The 19416-nt window shown below is 39.3% G+C and overlaps 1 protein-coding gene across 1 annotated transcript in view; it reads right to left on the bottom strand.

The window, feature by feature from the left end:
* Positions 1-19416, bottom strand: part of GRIN2A (glutamate ionotropic receptor NMDA type subunit 2A) — a 180937-nt gene that overhangs the window by 61533 nt on the left and 99988 nt on the right. The window contains exons 3-4 of the mRNA XM_059826317.1: positions 15705-16297; positions 1932-2046 (exon numbers count right to left, since the gene is read on the bottom strand). Coding sequence (XP_059682300.1) covers positions 1932-2046; positions 15705-16297 — 708 coding nt within the window. The remainder of the gene's footprint in view (positions 1-1931; positions 2047-15704; positions 16298-19416) is intronic.

Raw genomic sequence — 19416 nt, 5'->3', positions numbered from 1 at the left:
GTAAAAGCAGATTATTATACTAAAACCAAAGAAAATTGGGTTTTAATATTAAATCTTGTATTTTCAGGAGAATACAGGGTAAAAAAAAAACTTTGCATAAACCACAATTACTCTCTGTTACATGAATAATAAAGTAGCTACTCATAATTTCTATGTACATTAGTTACATTACAAGGATTAGCAGGCTGTTGCATTGTCAGTTTTTCACATGAGTAAATCATTTAATTAGATTCTAGGACTTGATGTTTTCCATACAAGATTGAGGATATTTAATGAGACTTCAATAAAATAATTCTGTGATACTCATTGCAATACTGTAATTGGAAGTAAAAGCATGTGCCTGCCTGGAAACTCAGAGCAGGAAATGTTAGATCTCAGATGAGTTACTTTGACAGTTCTGAAATTGAGCAAAACAGCGCAAGGAGAAAGGAACAAGGAAAAAGAAACTGGCTAAGAGATATGGGGCGAGAAATCCAACTTGGAAAGAATGTCAAGACAACACTAGAGAGATGTTCAAATAAACTGGGGGGGGGCGGGGCGAGGCAGGGGCCTTCTCATGTCTCTAAGTCAGAGGAACTGTCCTATTATTTCTGAAGTGCACAGCGATGCTCTGCTGATATAAATGTGGGGTGCTCCGAGATAGCCAAGAGCTACATGCAGCTTGCCAGGATAATTGATTAGTCAGTTTATTTGTCTTCATCCACAGAGGCAGGGATCAGCTTGTGGTCAGAAGAATAATTCTGGTGGTGACAGCCTGTTCTTGGCCGCCTTTCACTTCTCCCCTCTGACATAATTAAACCTGGCCCCCTTCCCACAGCCCTAAGATAGAGAAGCAGACGCAGCTAGGAGCAGGCTATCTCTACCGAAGTAACTCATCTGGCCTGCTACCAAAAGGGCTCTAAAGCAAAGGGGAGGCTAGGAGCAGATGCATAAATGTTTTTCTGGGCAGGAGCCTCCCTTCAGTCACTCTCTTCTTCCTCCTAGAAGCCCCTCAAACGTGACAAAGGGCAGGAAGGGATTTACCAGATGGAAACTGTGCACAGACCACGTAAGCATCAGCCTACAGAGAGTCTGGTAGCCCAGCGCAGCAGATAGAGCATGCACTGCTGCCGTACAACATGCACAGGTAGACACAGCAAAACCTGCACCAAATCTTCCATTCTCTGATAGGGGAGTCACCTGAAGGTTAAAACAGGCTCGAGTTATTTCTTGGAAATAATGTCAGTTCATATATCCAGCATTTCTTTGCTGCTGTTAGCTCATTTTTCAAAAACATCAAACCTATCTCCCCTTGTCCTTTCAATGGTCTCTTTAGAGAAGTTTCAAGGTACAAAATGTATGAAATTATTATACCATAAGCATTGTTGGCTGCCTCGCTAACCATTTTCACCTTTGGTGCCTCATACTAATATTCCCCAAGTAGTATAATATTTTTTCCAGAACATTATATATGATATGCAGGCTACTGAGGAATTTTAAAATAGGGTAAGAAATTTTCATAATGGTTACTGAGCAAAAGATTCCTCCAATGATTCAGACTGACATATTTGGATAGGATCAAATTTATCCAGAGAATTAAATTTGCATCAAATGAACATAAAGAAATGCATAGCATAATCTAGGACTACTCTCTGTGGTTTTGCATGACTAGCATACTTACTGAATTTTAAGAAATGCAAGGTGTGTTTCACAGAAATTTTCCAAAATCCACATGGCTTATCTTCACTGATATATTGCTTTCCCTGTTAAAACTCCTTAGACCTACTCAGAATAAGGTAAAATTATCTTTTCTGAACTGTTGTGACAAACCTGTTACAGCAGAATATCATCACTGACATCCATGACGTTAATTTGTCTACCTGTCATTAATAGGGTTCTATCAAGTCTCTCCTATCTCCCTCTCACATCCTTTCCCCAGAGGTAATGCTCACCTTTTCCCATTCGCGGTCATTGTTCAGTACTATCACCACCAGCCTGGGGTGTGCCTGATAACCATCTGCTGTGAAGGACAAATCTTTACCTTCCCAAGTCACATTCATCATAAACCTAGAAGGCAAGGAAAAAAAGTTCATTGAAAAATTAATGAGCTGTTCAGCAGTTAATGAGCAAGCTAGTTCAGTCATCAGAACCGCTGGTGAAATACATGCACCAAATCCTGTTCATGCTGTGAAAAGCCTACGTTTGCAGCACGGGGACTCTGAGCACTTCAAGGCAGTCCATAGCAGAAGACAAAACAAAATATTGTTTACATATGATTTTTAACGCCGACATCATTTTTAAAGCAGCTCCCGCATTACTTATGACCTGCGCGGTCCATGAATAATCTTTCTGGCACTTTGAACAACCTCACCAGTTTTTCAGGACCATTTTAAACATGTCTACGTCAGCTCTGTATGTAACATTATACTATTGTCTCACTAGAGTAATAGTCAGAGGTAAGTGCATCTACTCTGGCTTCACCTGTTTGGACCTCCAAGAGTCCTGTCAGCCCTTCCTGACACTGTAGCTATACATAGTGTCTTTGTGACACTTGGGTAAATTCCACTAATGCCTTCAGTCAAAACCAGACATGAAAACTTTGAAGGGGCTGATAATATTTCAGTTCAGTAATTTCAAAAAGAAAAAAGGTATATGTTTTAAACTTTTTTGTATTTAGGCTAATTTTCAATGGTTTTCAAAAAATATATAAACTAATCAGCACTTGAAATAGGAAAAAAATGAGAGGGACTCGGAATGAAATATAAGGGAAGAAGAAGGATTTTTAAAATTTTGTTGAAAATGTCGGTTCAATCCCAAATTTCCTGTCTTTATACTTACCCCAGTTTGGGCATTGAATCAATAAAACTATTTCCCACAGGCTCTTTGTTCAGCTACAGAGGAGAAGACTTATTCAACTGAAAAATTTGTACAAATTATGTCAACAGAAGGAAATTACGCAGTGCTAAAACAAGAGGTACCTATCCTAAGATGTGCCACAGTAGTGTTTCTTGCTTTCTCTGCTCTCCTGTATTGCCTCACTAACCTGCGTGTTCTAAGGACAGAATACTTCTTATAAGCAATCCTGTCATTAGCAATGGTTACATCATCTCTACAGAGTCGTTGCTCTGACCTGGACTGGGCCGTGGAGGGACACTCAGGAGCTCTGGCGAGTAACACGCAGGTGGCTCCACGAACACCAGCCACGGGCCAGAAGCACTCAGCAGCCAGGCACTGCAGTGGACCTGGTCTACCCTCGGGTAGGGATCTTGGTACTCTACTTACCACCTTAGAGACATCCTTCAATTCTATGGAGTCCTATAGCTTTTCTAGCCATAGATTTGCTCCCTGAAGGTCTTAAATTCCTTAATGAGTTTATACCAATTCTAATATACCTACTTTTTCTAGTTCCTGATTAGTATGCATAGGTTTTAATTTCTGACTGTTGCTTCTTATTCATCATTGAACCATGTACCCTCTTTTCCAAAACATTGTCCTTTCATTGATTCAGAAGTGCCGGCATTCTGGCCATCTAACAAACTTGGCTTTCCTCAAAAATAATTTTCTCTCAAAATTTTCCACAGATTTATAACAGAAATCCATATTTATATTTGCTCCAGTTCCACATAGCTTCAGTGTTTCTCAGTGAGAACAGATTGTTTCCACCGCTCCAGAGTCAGAAAGAGTGATGAGAAATTGCAGTTTTTATTTAAAGCACAAATACAGGGAACTTGCTGCCAAGAGTCTGAACTACTACAGCACACAGGTCAAGCTCCCTGGACTGTGATATTGAAAAAATCTATAATTTTATACATTATCTGAAATTCCACAACCTAAGAAAATCAGGCATGAAAGGGAAGAGAGTAAAAGGCTGGTATTGACATTGGTGTTCTTTGGTCATGTTGAAAAAAAAAATCAAAACTCCGGACTGTCAATGTGAGCCTGACAGGGCTATCCCGTGGGTGAGAAGTAAAACTGCAATTCAAAATCTTGAAGATCCCATGGCACTTCCAGAAGACAATGTGCCCTCCACCCCATATCCATGGTCTGAAGTTAATTGCATTGAATTGCACTGAGTTCTCAGTGTATTACCTTGAAAGAAATTCAATCCAAGATTTCACCTTGGTGCTCTCATTCTGGAATTCAACTCAACACCAATATCATTCTATCCCACAGACAGATGTGTTTTGAAGAGCGTTAAAGTTACTTTAACTATTCTTCATACATTGCTCTGTAATGTTTTACCCACAAGAAACTGATAACTGGTTTATATGTTTGGTTGGTTGGTTTTGGTTTTTGTTTTTTTTTGTAGCAGTAGTAGTAGCATGGTCTCCTGGCAAATTTGACAAAGACAAAATTCTTCAGCTCCACATTCAAAGGAGAAGGCTTTGCATTGACATAGCTGCCTGAAAATCCCAATAGCAGACACACGCTAAATAAAAGTATATAGATCCGGAAGAAATAATGGCATTGTATCGTAACAGTTAATAATTAAATACGCACTGCCCTAAACAGCCATATTAACATCATTCAGCACCGGATTGACAGCAATTTGTAAATTCACCCATCGTAATAACTCATATTTTGTGACAGACTTTCAGCGTGAAAATTTTCCCCTTGGCAGAACTTTGCTTTTCAGTTGAACTAATTTCCCGTATATTACATTCTTCATCCAGCACTGAAAGAGCTTGATTGGGAATAAAAAGCTTGTTTGCCACCTTGAGAGGAAGTGGCAAACCACCACACAGAATTTGCTTTTGCATACATGTAAGAAACCAGCATAACATTCACTCACTGCTGAAAATCAAATGCATTGTGACCCAAGGAATAAAATGCCCACGAAGTCACCACAAGGGGAAAATAAGGACACACTGTGAAAACATGCGCTACTTGTTTTCATACTTCTGCACCCTCCCAATTCATACGTGGGAAAGAACACCCCCCACAATGGACACATCGTCTTACAGGGCCAGGCAGGAACCACCTCATTTCAATAAAACTGAAAGCCGAGCGTTTTGTGTCCTCCTAAGGGCTGGACCACAAACATGCATGCCGTACTACATCAGGCTTTTGTGTCCAGTTGGGTTTTTAATTACGTAGCCATTGGTGATTGGACTTGAGTTGAACCCTTCTTTTATGTAGTTTGGTAGGATCACTACCCCAGATTTCAAACACCACTCATCATATTTGGGGATTAATATGCAAATAGCCTAGCCTAGAGGCTAGTCAAGGGCCATCACAAGATGCAGTGCTGTAGCTGCAGTGATGCTCGAGTGCTCCAAAAAGAAAGATGAACCACAAATCTAAACTGAAAAACTGAACTCGGTGTATATTTTTAAACTGTGTGAATTTACCAGCCATTTAGTAGTGAAACAATTTTGCAAGTTAAAAAAATGTCCCTAATCTGCAAAAGTCTCTTAAAATTGTATTGTCTGAGTCATACACAAAGGTATCAGTGAGTGATGCAGTCTGAGCTACCCCAGTTTCTCAAATTGCAGCAATAAGAAAGAACTTCAAAGAGATTCTTGTTTTCCCAAGCACGCTCTTCTGTACAAAATTCATCAGCTGCCCGTGTTCTTCAGAAAGCAATGCCTACAAATCTGCGTTCCCTTTTGAATTGTCATTTTTCCTCCATGAAGGACGGAAGTCCTGCTCTGCTTTTACTGGCCAAGATCCTGAACTGCTTGTTCTCTGCAAAAAACAACCATGTGCTTTTCTGTTTCTGGTTAGGAAGAGTGAGGAAAAGAAATTATTTATATTATACGTTTTTCTTACAGGTTTTTAAGTTTGCCCAAGGTTAATTCTGTGCAAGACGTCTTTGCCTTCTGAATTGGTCAAAATCTACTTCTGAAGTACTTTTGGAATTGCATAGTCCTGTTCTTAACTAAATTAAGTGCTTGATTATTTGAGCTTGTTACTTTAAGGGGGCAATTCGGTATACACCTTGGATTACTAGTTAATCTGCTTTCATACCCTGTTAATGCTATAACCTTTGCAAAGACATGACAGCAGGAGCCCTTGTGATGGTATTATAACACTGAAGTCTTAATTAACTTTTGCAAACTGAAGTTTGTAAGATTCCCCAGGAGATACATGTATGAAAAATTGGATTTTTGGGGGCAGAAGTTAAGCTATTCTCACACTGAATCCAAAATAGGTTTTTATTATGTGAAGAACCAAGCCTATACCGTATACTTCAAAACACTTTTAAACATTTAGACAATTCTTTTTTGCTTGTCACCTTCCCCAAAATAACTGAAAAGTGTTGAAACACCACAGCAGAACACTGTTCCCATTGTATTTACAGCAAGCCTTTGAAGCACCAAGGTTACAAACTGATCTCAAGGTTTCCAACTTATTTTTTCTAGACTCAGAAAGATCAAGTAATTCAAATAAAGCTTCAGATTAATGCCAAAACTGTGCAATATATATTCATGTAAAAATTCTGACTCTATCCAGAAAGACAGAACACATTTGAATAAGGTGGCTTTTCCTACCCTGTAAATATTATATCACAACTTCACTGACTCTAATTTCCATTAACAAATAGGGGAAGACTTTGCCAAAGGGATCAGACCTTGATTTTTAGAAGACCTCAGTTTTTAGAATACCATTTGCTAGGGTACAATATTACTGAAAGCACCTTTCTGGCTGGTTTCCTTACAGAAGACATGGACCTGCTTTGCTCACAAGGTGTTTGGTAAGGATTTCCTGTACTGTGTGAAAACAGTTGAAACGCCAGCAAAGCCGCAACCGCTCCTGAAGCAGAATCTTTGAGACTTTCTGCTTCTATGTTATACAACAGCAAAGATGTTTGCAAGCTATGGGATTTCTTTTGATGTTTCCCATATATATGTATACACGTATATGCAAGATACACAAGTGTTCCCCTAACCGATGCAAGGATTTGAGAGCAAAAGCAAGAAGGTTTAGTGGATTCTGTGGTGCCCTTTTTTAAGGAAAAAAAAAGCAAACCCTATGTAAATAATAAAGATGACTTTGTCTCAAACAAAGCTCTCTGCAAGGTTCTCAACAAGCTCAAAAAAAGCTCTCAACAAGGCTCTCTACAATTACCTGAAAGGGGGTTGCAGAGAGGTGGGTGTTGGTCTCTTCTCCCAAGTGATGAGTGACAGGACAAGAGGAAATGGCCTCAAGTTGCACCAAGGGGAGGTTCAGGCTGGATATTAGGAAAAATTTCTTTACGGAGAGAGTGGTGAAGCACTGGAACAGGCTGCCCAGGGAGGTGGTGGAGTCACCATCACTGGAGGTGTTCAAGGAATGTGTGGACGTGGCATTGTGGGACATGGTTTAATGGGCATGGCGGTGTTGGTTGATGGTTGGACTTGATGATCTTACAGGTCTTCTCCAACCTTAGTGATTCTGTGAAAGATCGATCCTAGCCCCAGCTTCATAAACTTCTTTGGGGGATGTAAGAAAACAAACAGCGACAGGAGAGCAATCCTGCAAAACTGAAGCCGGCGAGATGTCACCTCTGGAACCTCACCAGCAACGGTGCTCAGGGGAGTCCCCACCCAGCAGTACCCTCCACACGCTGTATCTCTGGGATGCCAGGCAGGGAGCATCCTCCAAAATATTCATGTCCTTAGGACGGGCACTCTTATGCCCACCCACCCGTGTCCCAGAAGACCCTGCAGCACTACCTTACAATTTATTTTTCCCTTAGAGCAAGCTGAGCTTACTCCTGACCACCCATTAAGAGCAGTGAGCCAAGAGACTTAGCTCCACGTTTCTTCTTTTCAGGGTAACTTTAGCCAGGGGCAACAGCGTGTGAAACAGTTCCTGAATCAACTGGCTTCTCCAGGGGAAAGCCAAGCTCAGGGAAAACCCTGGCCAGAAGGCAAGGGAAATGCAGATTTTTGAGATTCATGGGACTAGAAATAAGTAAAAAATATGGAATACAATCTGGAACCATCCCTCAAAAGCATTGAACAGCCAGGAGGAAGCGCTGCTGTAGAGACAAGATAAAACTTGTCTACGCATTGAAGCAGCGGCACTCTGCGCTTGCTGAGGCCAGACAGGTCTCCTTATGCTTAAAATAAAACTGAAATACTCTTCTAGAAAGATGCAAGGATCACAGCATTAAAAAGATGTCATACGTAAGAAAATACTTTTACAAATGTGTAAAAATTCAGGGCATCTAGAAAAGACCTGGATTTTAAAAGCTAGCAATTGTGTGCATGACCCAGGAAGTCTTTGGAGCAATGCAATAAATTAAAACTTTTAAATTAATTGATCCCTTAAAAATAAATGCATACAATGTAGTTGTTATAATTATTATACATATGACAAAAAATCCTCTCACCAAAACTAATACGGTAAAAAATTCCCTCTTCTCCCCTCCAAACTGTTTGTTTTGATGTTTTCTCCATTTTTCTCTATTTCATGTTTATCTTCTTTCCATCTATCCACTGAAATACGAATGTGAAACTGTCTGTGCTAGGAATGACGCCTTTAAGAAACCGAACCAGTCATGCAAACACCCTCAGCAAACACCCCATGGTTTTAAAAGCAAATTCAGGGACAGGAAGCGCAGACTGTCTCAGATGCCTTTTCTTTTGGTTGCGCTGATATTTGCTCCTTCCTTTTTTGTTTTATGATGATAATTTTATACAGATTCAGACTTTTTTAAAAGTAGAAACTCGTCAGGCTCAGGAACAGAGCCAGCTCTGCAATAACAGGCTGGTTTATAATTAGTGTGAAATCCACTGTAGTATCCAGCTCCCAAACAGATCACCATCTGGGAAAAATATAATGGGTAAGGCAGAGCCATTAATGAAAACATATCACTCCTAAGCTACATCCAAAGCAGAGAACTTAGTGACTAGACCTGTAAAATAAAGCACACGGCCTGGTAGCTGCAGGGAGCGGAAAGCCCACGGGACTCCTCGCTGCCACGAGTTCAGACCCATCTTCTGCCCTCATCCTGCAGCCCAGATCAGATAATCAAACTTGATAAATTCCTCAGGTACCATCACGGGGGACTATCAGTTTTTATTTAGTGCCTTCTTCACCATGGGGCAGCGTTTCAAATCTGTGACAACCACAGGCAATGATGAGAAAGAGCAGAGACTTAGGGAAATACAGGTTTCCTAAAATAAATTCTCCCCCTCCTCTCCCAAAGAAGGAATTTCCAAACTGAGATGTAAAGCAGATAGAATACCTCACAACCAGCATGTCATCTGGTGATATTTCTCTTTCCTCCAAATCGTATGAAACAACCATTTTAATAACCTAGACAGTCTGTCTGGGCTTGGCATTTCACCCAGCATCATACCTAAAAAAGCAGGAGTTAAACCAAATTTTGTCTTTTCTTCTTTATCTTGTTGAGGCTCTGAACTGCTGAACTACCTTACTATGATTCTACTGTGAAATTTGAAAGATACTTATCAATAGAAACCCCAAGACAAATTATTTATCATTAAGAAACAGATTTCCTAAAAACATCTATAAAATTAAATCAAGAAATGCTGAATGCAGAATATATAATGTGTGGTCTGAAGTACATGTAGAAATAGAAATAGGTCTTAAATAGATTGCTATTAAACAAGGTAGAGATGCATTTTTCAAACAGTGAAGCTTTTTTTAAAGACAAGTTTATATCTTAGGCTATGTAGGATTTTATTTTCTACATTCAAATCCTTCGCAGTGATGCAAAGAGACTCTTCTTCCTCTTCATGCCTCCTCCTCCTCCTCTTCCCCCAGCCCTCGCTCTCCTGAATATAACTCTGCGATGATACCCTGCTTTGGAGCTGTATCTCCCTAGGCCTTGAGCCAGCATGGATGAATAAAATTTTGGGAACAATATGCTCAGTGACTGTGAAAAAGGAATGGCATGCCAACTACTTGTACCTCCTGCCAGCTGCTCCTTAAAGCATTAGTTGTCACTAGGTCTGGAAAAGTCATTTTGCCCCGATTCTGCCAGACAAGCGACAAAGCTCTTGGGGAGCCCTTCTGAAAGGGGGACAAGGGGAGGGAGCAAAATCAGAAAGGGCCCAGATGCCTGGGAGGGTGCCACAGACTAGCGTAGCTCATAAAACACCAGAAAGTTTAGCGAGTTAATGTTGTTATTAGAAATAACATTTCATGAAAAGCACTAATATGGTTACATTTTGCTCCACAACCTCAGAAACATCCCAAACTCCTCCCTGTGAACCTGCCTGGTTTCCTGCAAGGGGACAGTGTCTGCAGCAGCTCCATCTCCAAGAACCTTCACTTATATTTTGAATTTCAAGGCCTGCTTTCAGCCCTGAAGGCTGGCTCTGCTCAGCTCCAGAACAGGGGCCATGCTTGGTCTCTTGTTTTAAAATGTTTTTAATTACCACAAAAAGGGGGGAAAGTTCTAAAAGCCCCTAATCTGGTAACTGTTTGGTACCTTCTGCTTCCTAAACTGACCTAACCTGGGAGAAAATTCTGACACAGATTTTCTATAACTTTTTGACTCACTTCATCAGTAAACCAGCACCACGTCGGGATCTCTTGGGTAGAGTGTTCTCCTCCACAACCCCTCTTTTGTTGCTGGTGAAGTTTAGTTTTACTTTCAGAGGAACATGACAACAGTTTCATCAATTCAGTTCCTGCTGCTTAATGCAACTATATGGAAAATGCCCTCATACTATAGAAGAGGGCGATTACAGCACATGAATTAAAATTAGTGCAAATATCTAGTTGTTACTGTTTAAAATCTGCTCATCAGCAGTAAATCAGACTTTGTGTATCGCTGCGTACCAGTCCAATTGCTACAATATTCTACTGGGTCTCCTGACCAGAAAGCGTCCCCACACAAATCAATGAGGCTAAGTAGGATCCTGCCACTGACAAAATTTTTTCTTATCTTGAGTACCTTTTCTCATGCATTTTTTCATGTTGACAATCATAATCTCTTGTAATCCAGGATTAGTTGTTAACATCTAGGACTGGCAGCTTGGTCCTCATTTGGAGAGGCTTGCCTAAACATACCATCCTCACTGGAAATCCGCTGCTCCCCACATCCCTGGGGGCTCAGCGCCCCACGAAAGCTTGCAGTTTTATTCATGCCTTCAGCCATTTAGGTGCATCATCCTTGTTTCAACTTGTTTCCGTAGAGCAGCTTTCGCAGTAGCGAAGGAGAATAAGCAAATCTAGCAGCATGCAAAGCCTGAAACTTCTTCAAGCTTTGGAGTTACCAAAAATGAAATATTGAATTTAAAATATACTCAAATTAGCTGTTTCCCTCCACAACACATAAGCAATGTACGTGACTACCGAAACTTGGGTTACTGTCTCAGAATATCACCCTGCGTGCGATGCACTCCTGTGAGCATACAGTGGCTCCAGTAAAACCGCAGTGGGATCATAAAATGAGAAAGACAAACAAAATATCCTGGAGAGCCTTAGGTGAATGTAAATGACATTTGTTTTTCTGCACAGCTAGTATGCTACTAGTGAAGAAGCATTTTGCTTCATATATAATTAGTTAAATAACAATACATCTTCAATTATACAATAAAGCAGATGACACTTATTTTTCCTAAGTCTTTTGACAGAATTTAAATGAACAAATCCTCTGTAAATTGCCTGTTGATCTGTATGCAGAAAAAGATTAAACAGATTTGCTGGATTATTCATCAAACCATTGTGTCCACTGAATACCTGATTTTTGAGCAAAAGAAAAAGAGGAAAATTTATCTGTCATTGGTCAAAGATGGACTCAAAACATTGAACTTGATGAATGAATATCAGAACTAGAGAGATGGCATACCCTTGCCCTCTAAAGAAGACACTGTCTCATAGCCATGCTGTAAGCTAACAGCAGCACAACAGCGAGGACAAGAAAATGAACCATGCGGTAGGCCGTGGAAAAACAGCAACATTAGGTAGCACAATTCAAAACACTGTTCCCACTGAGTCACCAAGTTTTTAAAGTAGAGTGACTCAGGACAGGATCAACTACTGCATTTCTACCTGGCCCTTTGGACCTCACATTGCTCCTGTTCCCTGGCTCAATGATGACGAATAAAGGAAACTATGCTTGGGAAGGGTACGAACTAACAGCCTGCCCAGAGCAGTTTGGACAGCTTTCTAGCCCTACACCTTCACTACGGAAAGCAAGATGAGCCTTTACATGCTGCATATTATTTGGTTGCATTTGGAAACTGAATGTAACTAAATGTAAAGACCGCGTGGTAAACGCCTGAATACCTACAGACAGACACTTCTTTTTGCTTTTCAGGATAAAAACAATAGAGCAACAGCTTTGTCATCCCCATCCATCCCTATACAGATCAGAGTGGTTGGAAATGTTGTTGTGAAATGTATCTCCCAGGGTTATGACTTTTAGACACAAGTACTCTTCTAGAGAAAGCAGAAGCATTTCTAGTCACAAAGCGGCAGCATTTTCCATGACAACTGGCAGGGTTATTTTGTTTTGCTGTTTGTTTGCTTACATGTTTTCTTTTTTTGGAGAGAGAGCAAGCATTTTTCAACTGACATTGCATTAATGAGCTGCTAATTCTATCTATCCTGCTGCGCTAGTGCCAGTATTTCACACAATACTATTTTTCTGACTTGGGAGAATCTGGGTCTTACACAGATGGGAAAAGATGATCTAAATCAATACGTGTATGTATATATATGGTTTTTAATGGGTTGAAAATGATCCCTGTATTTCATTTTAAATCCTTTATTTATAGGGAAAAACTAGTTTTCCCATGTGTACCAGAAATGAACATTGATCAAATCATTCCAAAAGCTAAAGCAAACCTGATTTTTTCTGTGTCTAGAACGCCAATAAAAGCATCTTAAAATTGCAGTGACAGGGGAAGGATAAATTGTGTGCTTCAAAACATACATATCTTCAAACCAATTTAATATTCAATGGATTTGAGAAAGAGGGAGGAGGAGCTTTCAGTTCATGGCTTTCTTTACATAGAATTTCTTCATAAATGGAGATGAAAATCACTGCCTAGATGCAGGAAGTTGCACATAAAGCGTTACCAACCTCCATTTACAAGCAAATTAGCTATTATGGCATAGCCTTAGAATACTATACTGGATTTAAAGATGAATTAGACTGTCATTATAATAGATGGAGTCTAAAAACCCTGGGGTTTTGCTCCATTCTTGAGCTTGGTTTTGCCCAAGCATCACCTTACAGAGCCTCTTTCCTGCTTTCCACCGAGTTCTCTGCTTCTGAGCTCATAAGCAGTGTCCATTCATGCAACTTTACTTCTCCAGCATTGATTTCCAGCACAAACAGGGAGGCACAGTACAGCAGATCCCAGGTCCATAAGCTATTTACAATTACTTTAGCCCTTTTCATTGTAAGGATGCTCCAAAATCCTTTGTTCAAGTTAGCTCCTTAATACAGCATCACATACAATTCTCTTGTAGTTTAAAATACAAAGCCACACTATTTGTTACCTGAAACTGTGAAGATTACATTTCAGAATAAAACCCCAATTTAGGCATTGATTTGTCATGTAAGGAAGAAACCTACAATTTAGTGATGAGGGTAAGAAAGTAAAATGAATTTATGTAATTCACCTTGGCATGGAGAGACCGGTCAGCTCCCAGAGATTACTTAGCACTGCTAAATGCTTGTATATACTTGGTTTTCTTGCAGATTACATGTGACAAGAATAGTCCTGGGGAATTATTACATAAGAAGAAATATTTAAAGTGTATTCATTTTAGTGTAATTCTGACATTTCTAAATTAAAAACAGCCTGCTTCTTGTTCTTGTGGTGTTGGAGTAGCTCAAAGAATCTCTGGTATGGAAATTATATTCTCACCTCATAGCGCAGTGTTTCACATCAGGAAGTGACTTTATTAACCACAGTGCACTGTATTACAACTTCTCCTATTAATAATTTCTATATGCATCATGCACTGCACACTGCAGAATCTCCTGGTGAAGTCTAATGTCACTGCCCTAACACACACAAGCCCTATTCTTGTAGTCGTACAGATGAGAAAAAAATGATTGTTTGAAGAAAGACAACTTATGCTGAATACTGAATACCCAATTCAAGTCTACGCTAGTGTATTATCAAAACAATGAGGTAGGAGTCCTCTTCAAAACAGGCTCAAGTTTTTGCAGCCCATCCAACTGAACCATGGTATTTTAAACACCAACACTTCTGACAACAGAATACAATTTAACTTCACAGAAACTGGTGTTCAAATGTTAATAGTGAACTTTTTTATTTGTGCAGGTGCCACTGTTAAGGCACAGAATTTGGTTAATGGGATGCCATTAGCTTTTGCTTTTACCTGGCATTGTCAGCACATGCTTTAAGAACCACCACGTGAGGATCACACACTGGGTGCGGGTAGGACACTTATCCCGGCAGTGCCTTCCAGCTGCTCGGCCCTGACCCGAGTGACCGTGCGATGGCTTTCCCGGAGCCATGCTGGACCAGAGAACCACCCCAGTGCTGCCTCCTGTCACTCCCCAGGGGCAACTGGGGCAGCAGGAAAAGAATCACAGATTTTCTACAAATGTGTAGAGTTTCAGAGGCAGAGGCTTAGAAACAGGAAAAGGGAGACCAAAAAAAGTGGAAGTGTCATACTAAAGGCAAGTCCTCTCTAAGAACTGTGTTTCTGAACTTTGGTCACACTGTTTATGAAATACATGTATGAAACGTTAAAATCCATTTACTTGGCAGTATTTGGCTTTTAAGAGAGCTTCTGAAGAATGCTGTGCAGAAAGATGCCATTTTCATGGAAAACAACCACTGTTCCAGGACATCATATGGCAATCAAACCCTAATCTAAATATGCACGTATCTCTCAGAAGATTAAAAATGTTCCACGATCTCCTATATGAAATCAGCACTGACTTTCCTTCTTGTGCCAATTCCGCCCTACTTTTCTGTAGAAAGATCTTCATCTGCAATATTTGGTCAGAACAAATTTCATAAATACTGCTGAGTAGCTTACATATAAGATATTGTAAAGAGCTTTTAAAAAAACATGCAAAATTCCCTCACAAACCAGATAAAGAAATATATTACTGTGTGACATGTTTTATGCAACATTTTGGATAGGAGTAATCAGGAGTACTACATCTAAAAGGGATAATTAAAAGAAAAAAAAAAGAGAGCAAAGAATCCTGATTTAAACCTTGACAGTTCCCATATGGCAAACTGTTTTGAGAGAACATCCATATCAACTTGGATTAATGCAGATTAATTTTTAGTTATTCCAGTACAGGTGACAAAAATATAATCCTCACAAGCAGGACAGATTTCAGTTATTAGGTGGTAAGAGCTGCCTAACTAATCTAATACTTCTATAATTTCCAGGGACACCTCTTTAACGCCGCGCATCTCTTGTCTTCTAAAATACTACCAGGTTCCTGCTGAAGCAAGTGATTCAGGCATAGCCTCCAGAGCATTTTGGCAATTTTACCTCATAGTTAAAGTACACAACAGCACAGTTGTATTAACTCTGCTTCATACCCTCTAAGACCAATTTCTGTCATCTTCTACATCAGATCCAGAGCAGTATTTATTCTCCACAGCACATAACAACATTTCCATGCACACAGTTACCAGTGCAGCAAGTCCTCTTCCATGTTCCCTTGGAACATCTGAAAATCATTGCTTAAAAAGGGCATGATGGGATTAACAAAAAACAATATTCTCCTTCAAGAAACATATAATGGCAACAGAGTGGAACATTACCAAGGTCACATAGGGAAAAAACCCCAAACCAATAAGCCTTACTTGTGCAAGGTGTGAGATGGCCGATCATTTTTCTCTGGTTGTCCATAGCAGCTAGTTTTTGCTTCAGGAATGAAGGAATATTTTTCCAGCATGGCTGATGCAGCAGTGGCAATAATCCCAAGACCATCCCGTACCCGAGCTTCTAAACTGTAGTCCCATTCATCATAAGATGCTGAAATGAGTCCTGAAGGAAACTCCTTGGGAGTGATTTCTGTGTTACCACTAACCAGGCTGGGAACTATCCAAAAGAAATCATAGCCAGTAAGGCCCAGGGAACGAGCCTCATCCAGTATGTAGACAGCTTCATCCTTGGAACAATATAGCAGGATGACAGACGAATGAATTTTCTTCAGCTGAATTTGAGTCTTGGCATCTCCAAAGGCAGTATCGAGTACAATGACGTTCTGCATGTCCCAGCCCACAAAACTATTTTCCACTGTGGTCTTAATGACATTGATGAAGTCTCGATATCCAGGGAAGGTGGTGGTCACCAGAGAGAACACGTGCCAGTCATAATCCTGCATGATCTTCAACATGACAATGGCTTCTTGCTGGATGGAAGCCCCAAACTGGAAGAATGTGGACATCACATCCTAGAATACCAAACACAGTGAAAGGTTACTAATTTTGTTAAAGTCTGAAGACAATAAAATCTCCAATTCTTCTGCTCTCTTTGGTCCACCATGGCTACCAAACCTTCATTGCATTCGAATAACTTTCTGTGCCTTATCATATTCTTATCATTAATAAGCAACACTATTCATAAGTAAGTACCACAGCTAATTAAAATATTTGCCAAAAAGAGACAAGCAGATATTTACGTAGAAAATTTCTGAGTGCTTGATCACTTGAAGCAACGACTCAAATCAGTACTTACTGAGGAAGCTCCCTAGAGACAGCGACCCACTGTTAAACAACTCATCGCCAGCTTTAGATTCATCAAACTTACTAGGAATGTGACCCAATAAATTCATGCCAATTTTTAGTTACAATGGAAATCAATTGCAATGCATATGCTGTATATATATGAAGAAGCTCTGTACTTCCAGACCTAATGTCTGCGGGATACTTCATTTCCACAGGTTCATTGGTCTTGGTGGAAGCTGTCAAACTCTGCAGAAGTATTTATCGTCCCCAGCTACTGAGTTCACTACTGTTCGTGGGCTCACTACTGATCGTGCTCCATTCAGAGCATGTGGCCCATTGATGCCTGATGTGAATTAACAGGGACTCCAGGGAAACCAGCAAGCTGCTGGTGTCCTCATTAAAGGACCTAAATGGAAGTAAATTCAAACAATGGCCTCATAGTCTGTAACTAGTAGCTGCATTGCCTGACACAGCTGTGCTCTCAGTTTGCTAGGAGACTTGTTTCTAATGCTTGTCTTGGGCTTTTACAGTATTTGTAACATTTTACACAGCATAAGGGCAAGTGCCTCTTATTTTAACAACATCTATCAGAAATAAGCAACACAACAATATATTTTGTTGGCACTAAATCTATGAACATTTTCATTGGTCTATTTTTACCAAGTTGCTGTAAGATCTAAACTTATTTTTGAATTTTACCTTCTAGATTTATAAACATCACAATTATTAGGGTACCAAAACTATACACAGGAAACTATATAAGTCTTTATTCTCATTTTACTTCAGTATTTATTCCTGACCAGTAGTGGCAACTTATGTGCATCATTTTCAGACACAGAAAGCATGAACTTCTGCTGAAAGAAAAGCTTATGATTTAAAAATAAGATATCAACCATTCAAGATTTCTTATGCAACCTTTACAGGAAAGACACACATGGTGCTATTAATTTAAAGAGTTCTATGAACGTGGTTGCAAACTGCTATTCTATTTTACACTTGCAGGGAACAGAAACATTAATTGACTTAGGTTTCATTGCAAGGTGGTGTTAAACATGCAAATATTAGTGAGAACGGTAACTCAGCTCTACAAGTTCTGTACTTTATCTACAGAAATCTATTCAGAGCAAACTGAGTGTCTATATTTTTTTAATAGAGGATGAGGAGTGTTATTACTTTCCAAGTGTGAAGAACCTGACACCAGGTTTTTATATAGCTTGACAGCAATAAAAGTCTTACAGCTTGTTTCAGACCATGAAGACTGATATTGAAGGTACAAAATACATGCTAATGGTGGTAATGAAATCATCTGCCAGGGATTCTCTGGTACCTCAAAGACAGCATTCTGAATGCCAGTGCCAGATTTGCAGTGCTTTTGGGTTAATTACAGATGTTATAAAACATATTTGAGAGAAGAATTGAATTAGGAAGATTTGATTGCTGAATGCTTCTAGGAGCTATTTCCCAGTGACCTGCACTGTATACTTAAAAATAAACAAACAAGTTTGTCATCTGTGGCCACTTACAGGTAAAGAAACGCAGCACAGAGAAAATCTGCTCAGAGTCAGCATTTAATGGTTTAGTTACTGATTTACTATTACAAAGTAAATTAGATAGCTAGAGATAATGCCATAAATCCAGGTTTGCTGTAGCTTCTTAACTGAACATAAAAAAATACTGTAATGCAAAGTCAATCTCTTCAGTTTTCTTCTCCAGCTCTTATCCTGGTTTTTACTTGTGATTATGCTAAATAACAGTAAAAATAAGTAAAATAATTTACAGTAAATTAAATAGATTATTTCCATCATATCCTTTCACTATACCCCATTTCTATATATGGTTTATGGCTACTAATGTAGTGGAATAATTCTTCCAAAAAATACGTATACCTTAGTCCTTCGTGAATCACAAGGAACTTCTCCAATAACGCAACTGAAGATGAAGCCTTTGAGGGCAAAAAACAATGCACATGGACATTTCCAAGCGTGACCTTTCCAACTAACAAATACAGATTTTTTTAACCTAGAGCACTCCTTGTCACCTTCCCTGGCCATGAAAAACGGTCTAGTGCACAACGGCCTGTGTCACCATCATAGGAGTCTAACAATACAAGTACTAAAAACAAATCCTTTTGTAAACATTTTGTTAGAAAAATAGTTTATGAAAGGAGTTTTCAGTAAACATTTTTGTAAAGTTCACACCCATATTGCATGAATACTTTGCACATAATTGCGAATGTGAACTTTAGTCAAAATCAGGTAATTAATATCAATTTGTGATCAGAATGGTGAAAAAAATTATAATTATATGGTGAAACAAGTTTGGATTCAGGAAAAGTGGAGAAACAAATATCACAAGCGAGACTCTCATCTGAAGAAATTCCAGGTAGCTCCACTGGCTTCACATGATGGTTTTATAGAGCTGAAGATCTGACTGTATGTGTTTACAATGAATTTGAAACAGATGGAAGGTTACAAACAAATAGCAGCCTTATGAACTTCAGCAGATATTTAAATGCCCATAAGAAGAATATTCAAGGACATATTCTCCATTAAGTTTGGGAGGGAAGAAAGTTTAGTGAAGAAACAGCAATAAATAAAAACTATAAGGGATTCAACTATTGTATCCTTAAACATCTACAGAACTGTTCCTTTTGGGGTTTTTAAAGCTTCACATTCTTCCCAAAAAGCATTATTATTCCTCTGCTTTATAAAGACTTAGTATTTTGTAACACATATAGAATTTAAGTTCTACTTTTCTATATTCAAAAGCAAACTAAAGTGATGTTTGTAAAAAACCAAAATTATTCAGTTATTTTCATTAACTGTCATCTTGTCATCTATCAAGA

This window comes from Gavia stellata, chromosome 18, assembly GCF_030936135.1.
Source record: "Gavia stellata isolate bGavSte3 chromosome 18, bGavSte3.hap2, whole genome shotgun sequence".
NCBI classification, from domain to species: Eukaryota; Metazoa; Chordata; class Aves; order Gaviiformes; family Gaviidae; genus Gavia; species Gavia stellata.
The sequence above is the reverse complement of the archived record's forward strand: the minus strand, read 5'-3'. Positions and strand labels throughout refer to the sequence as shown.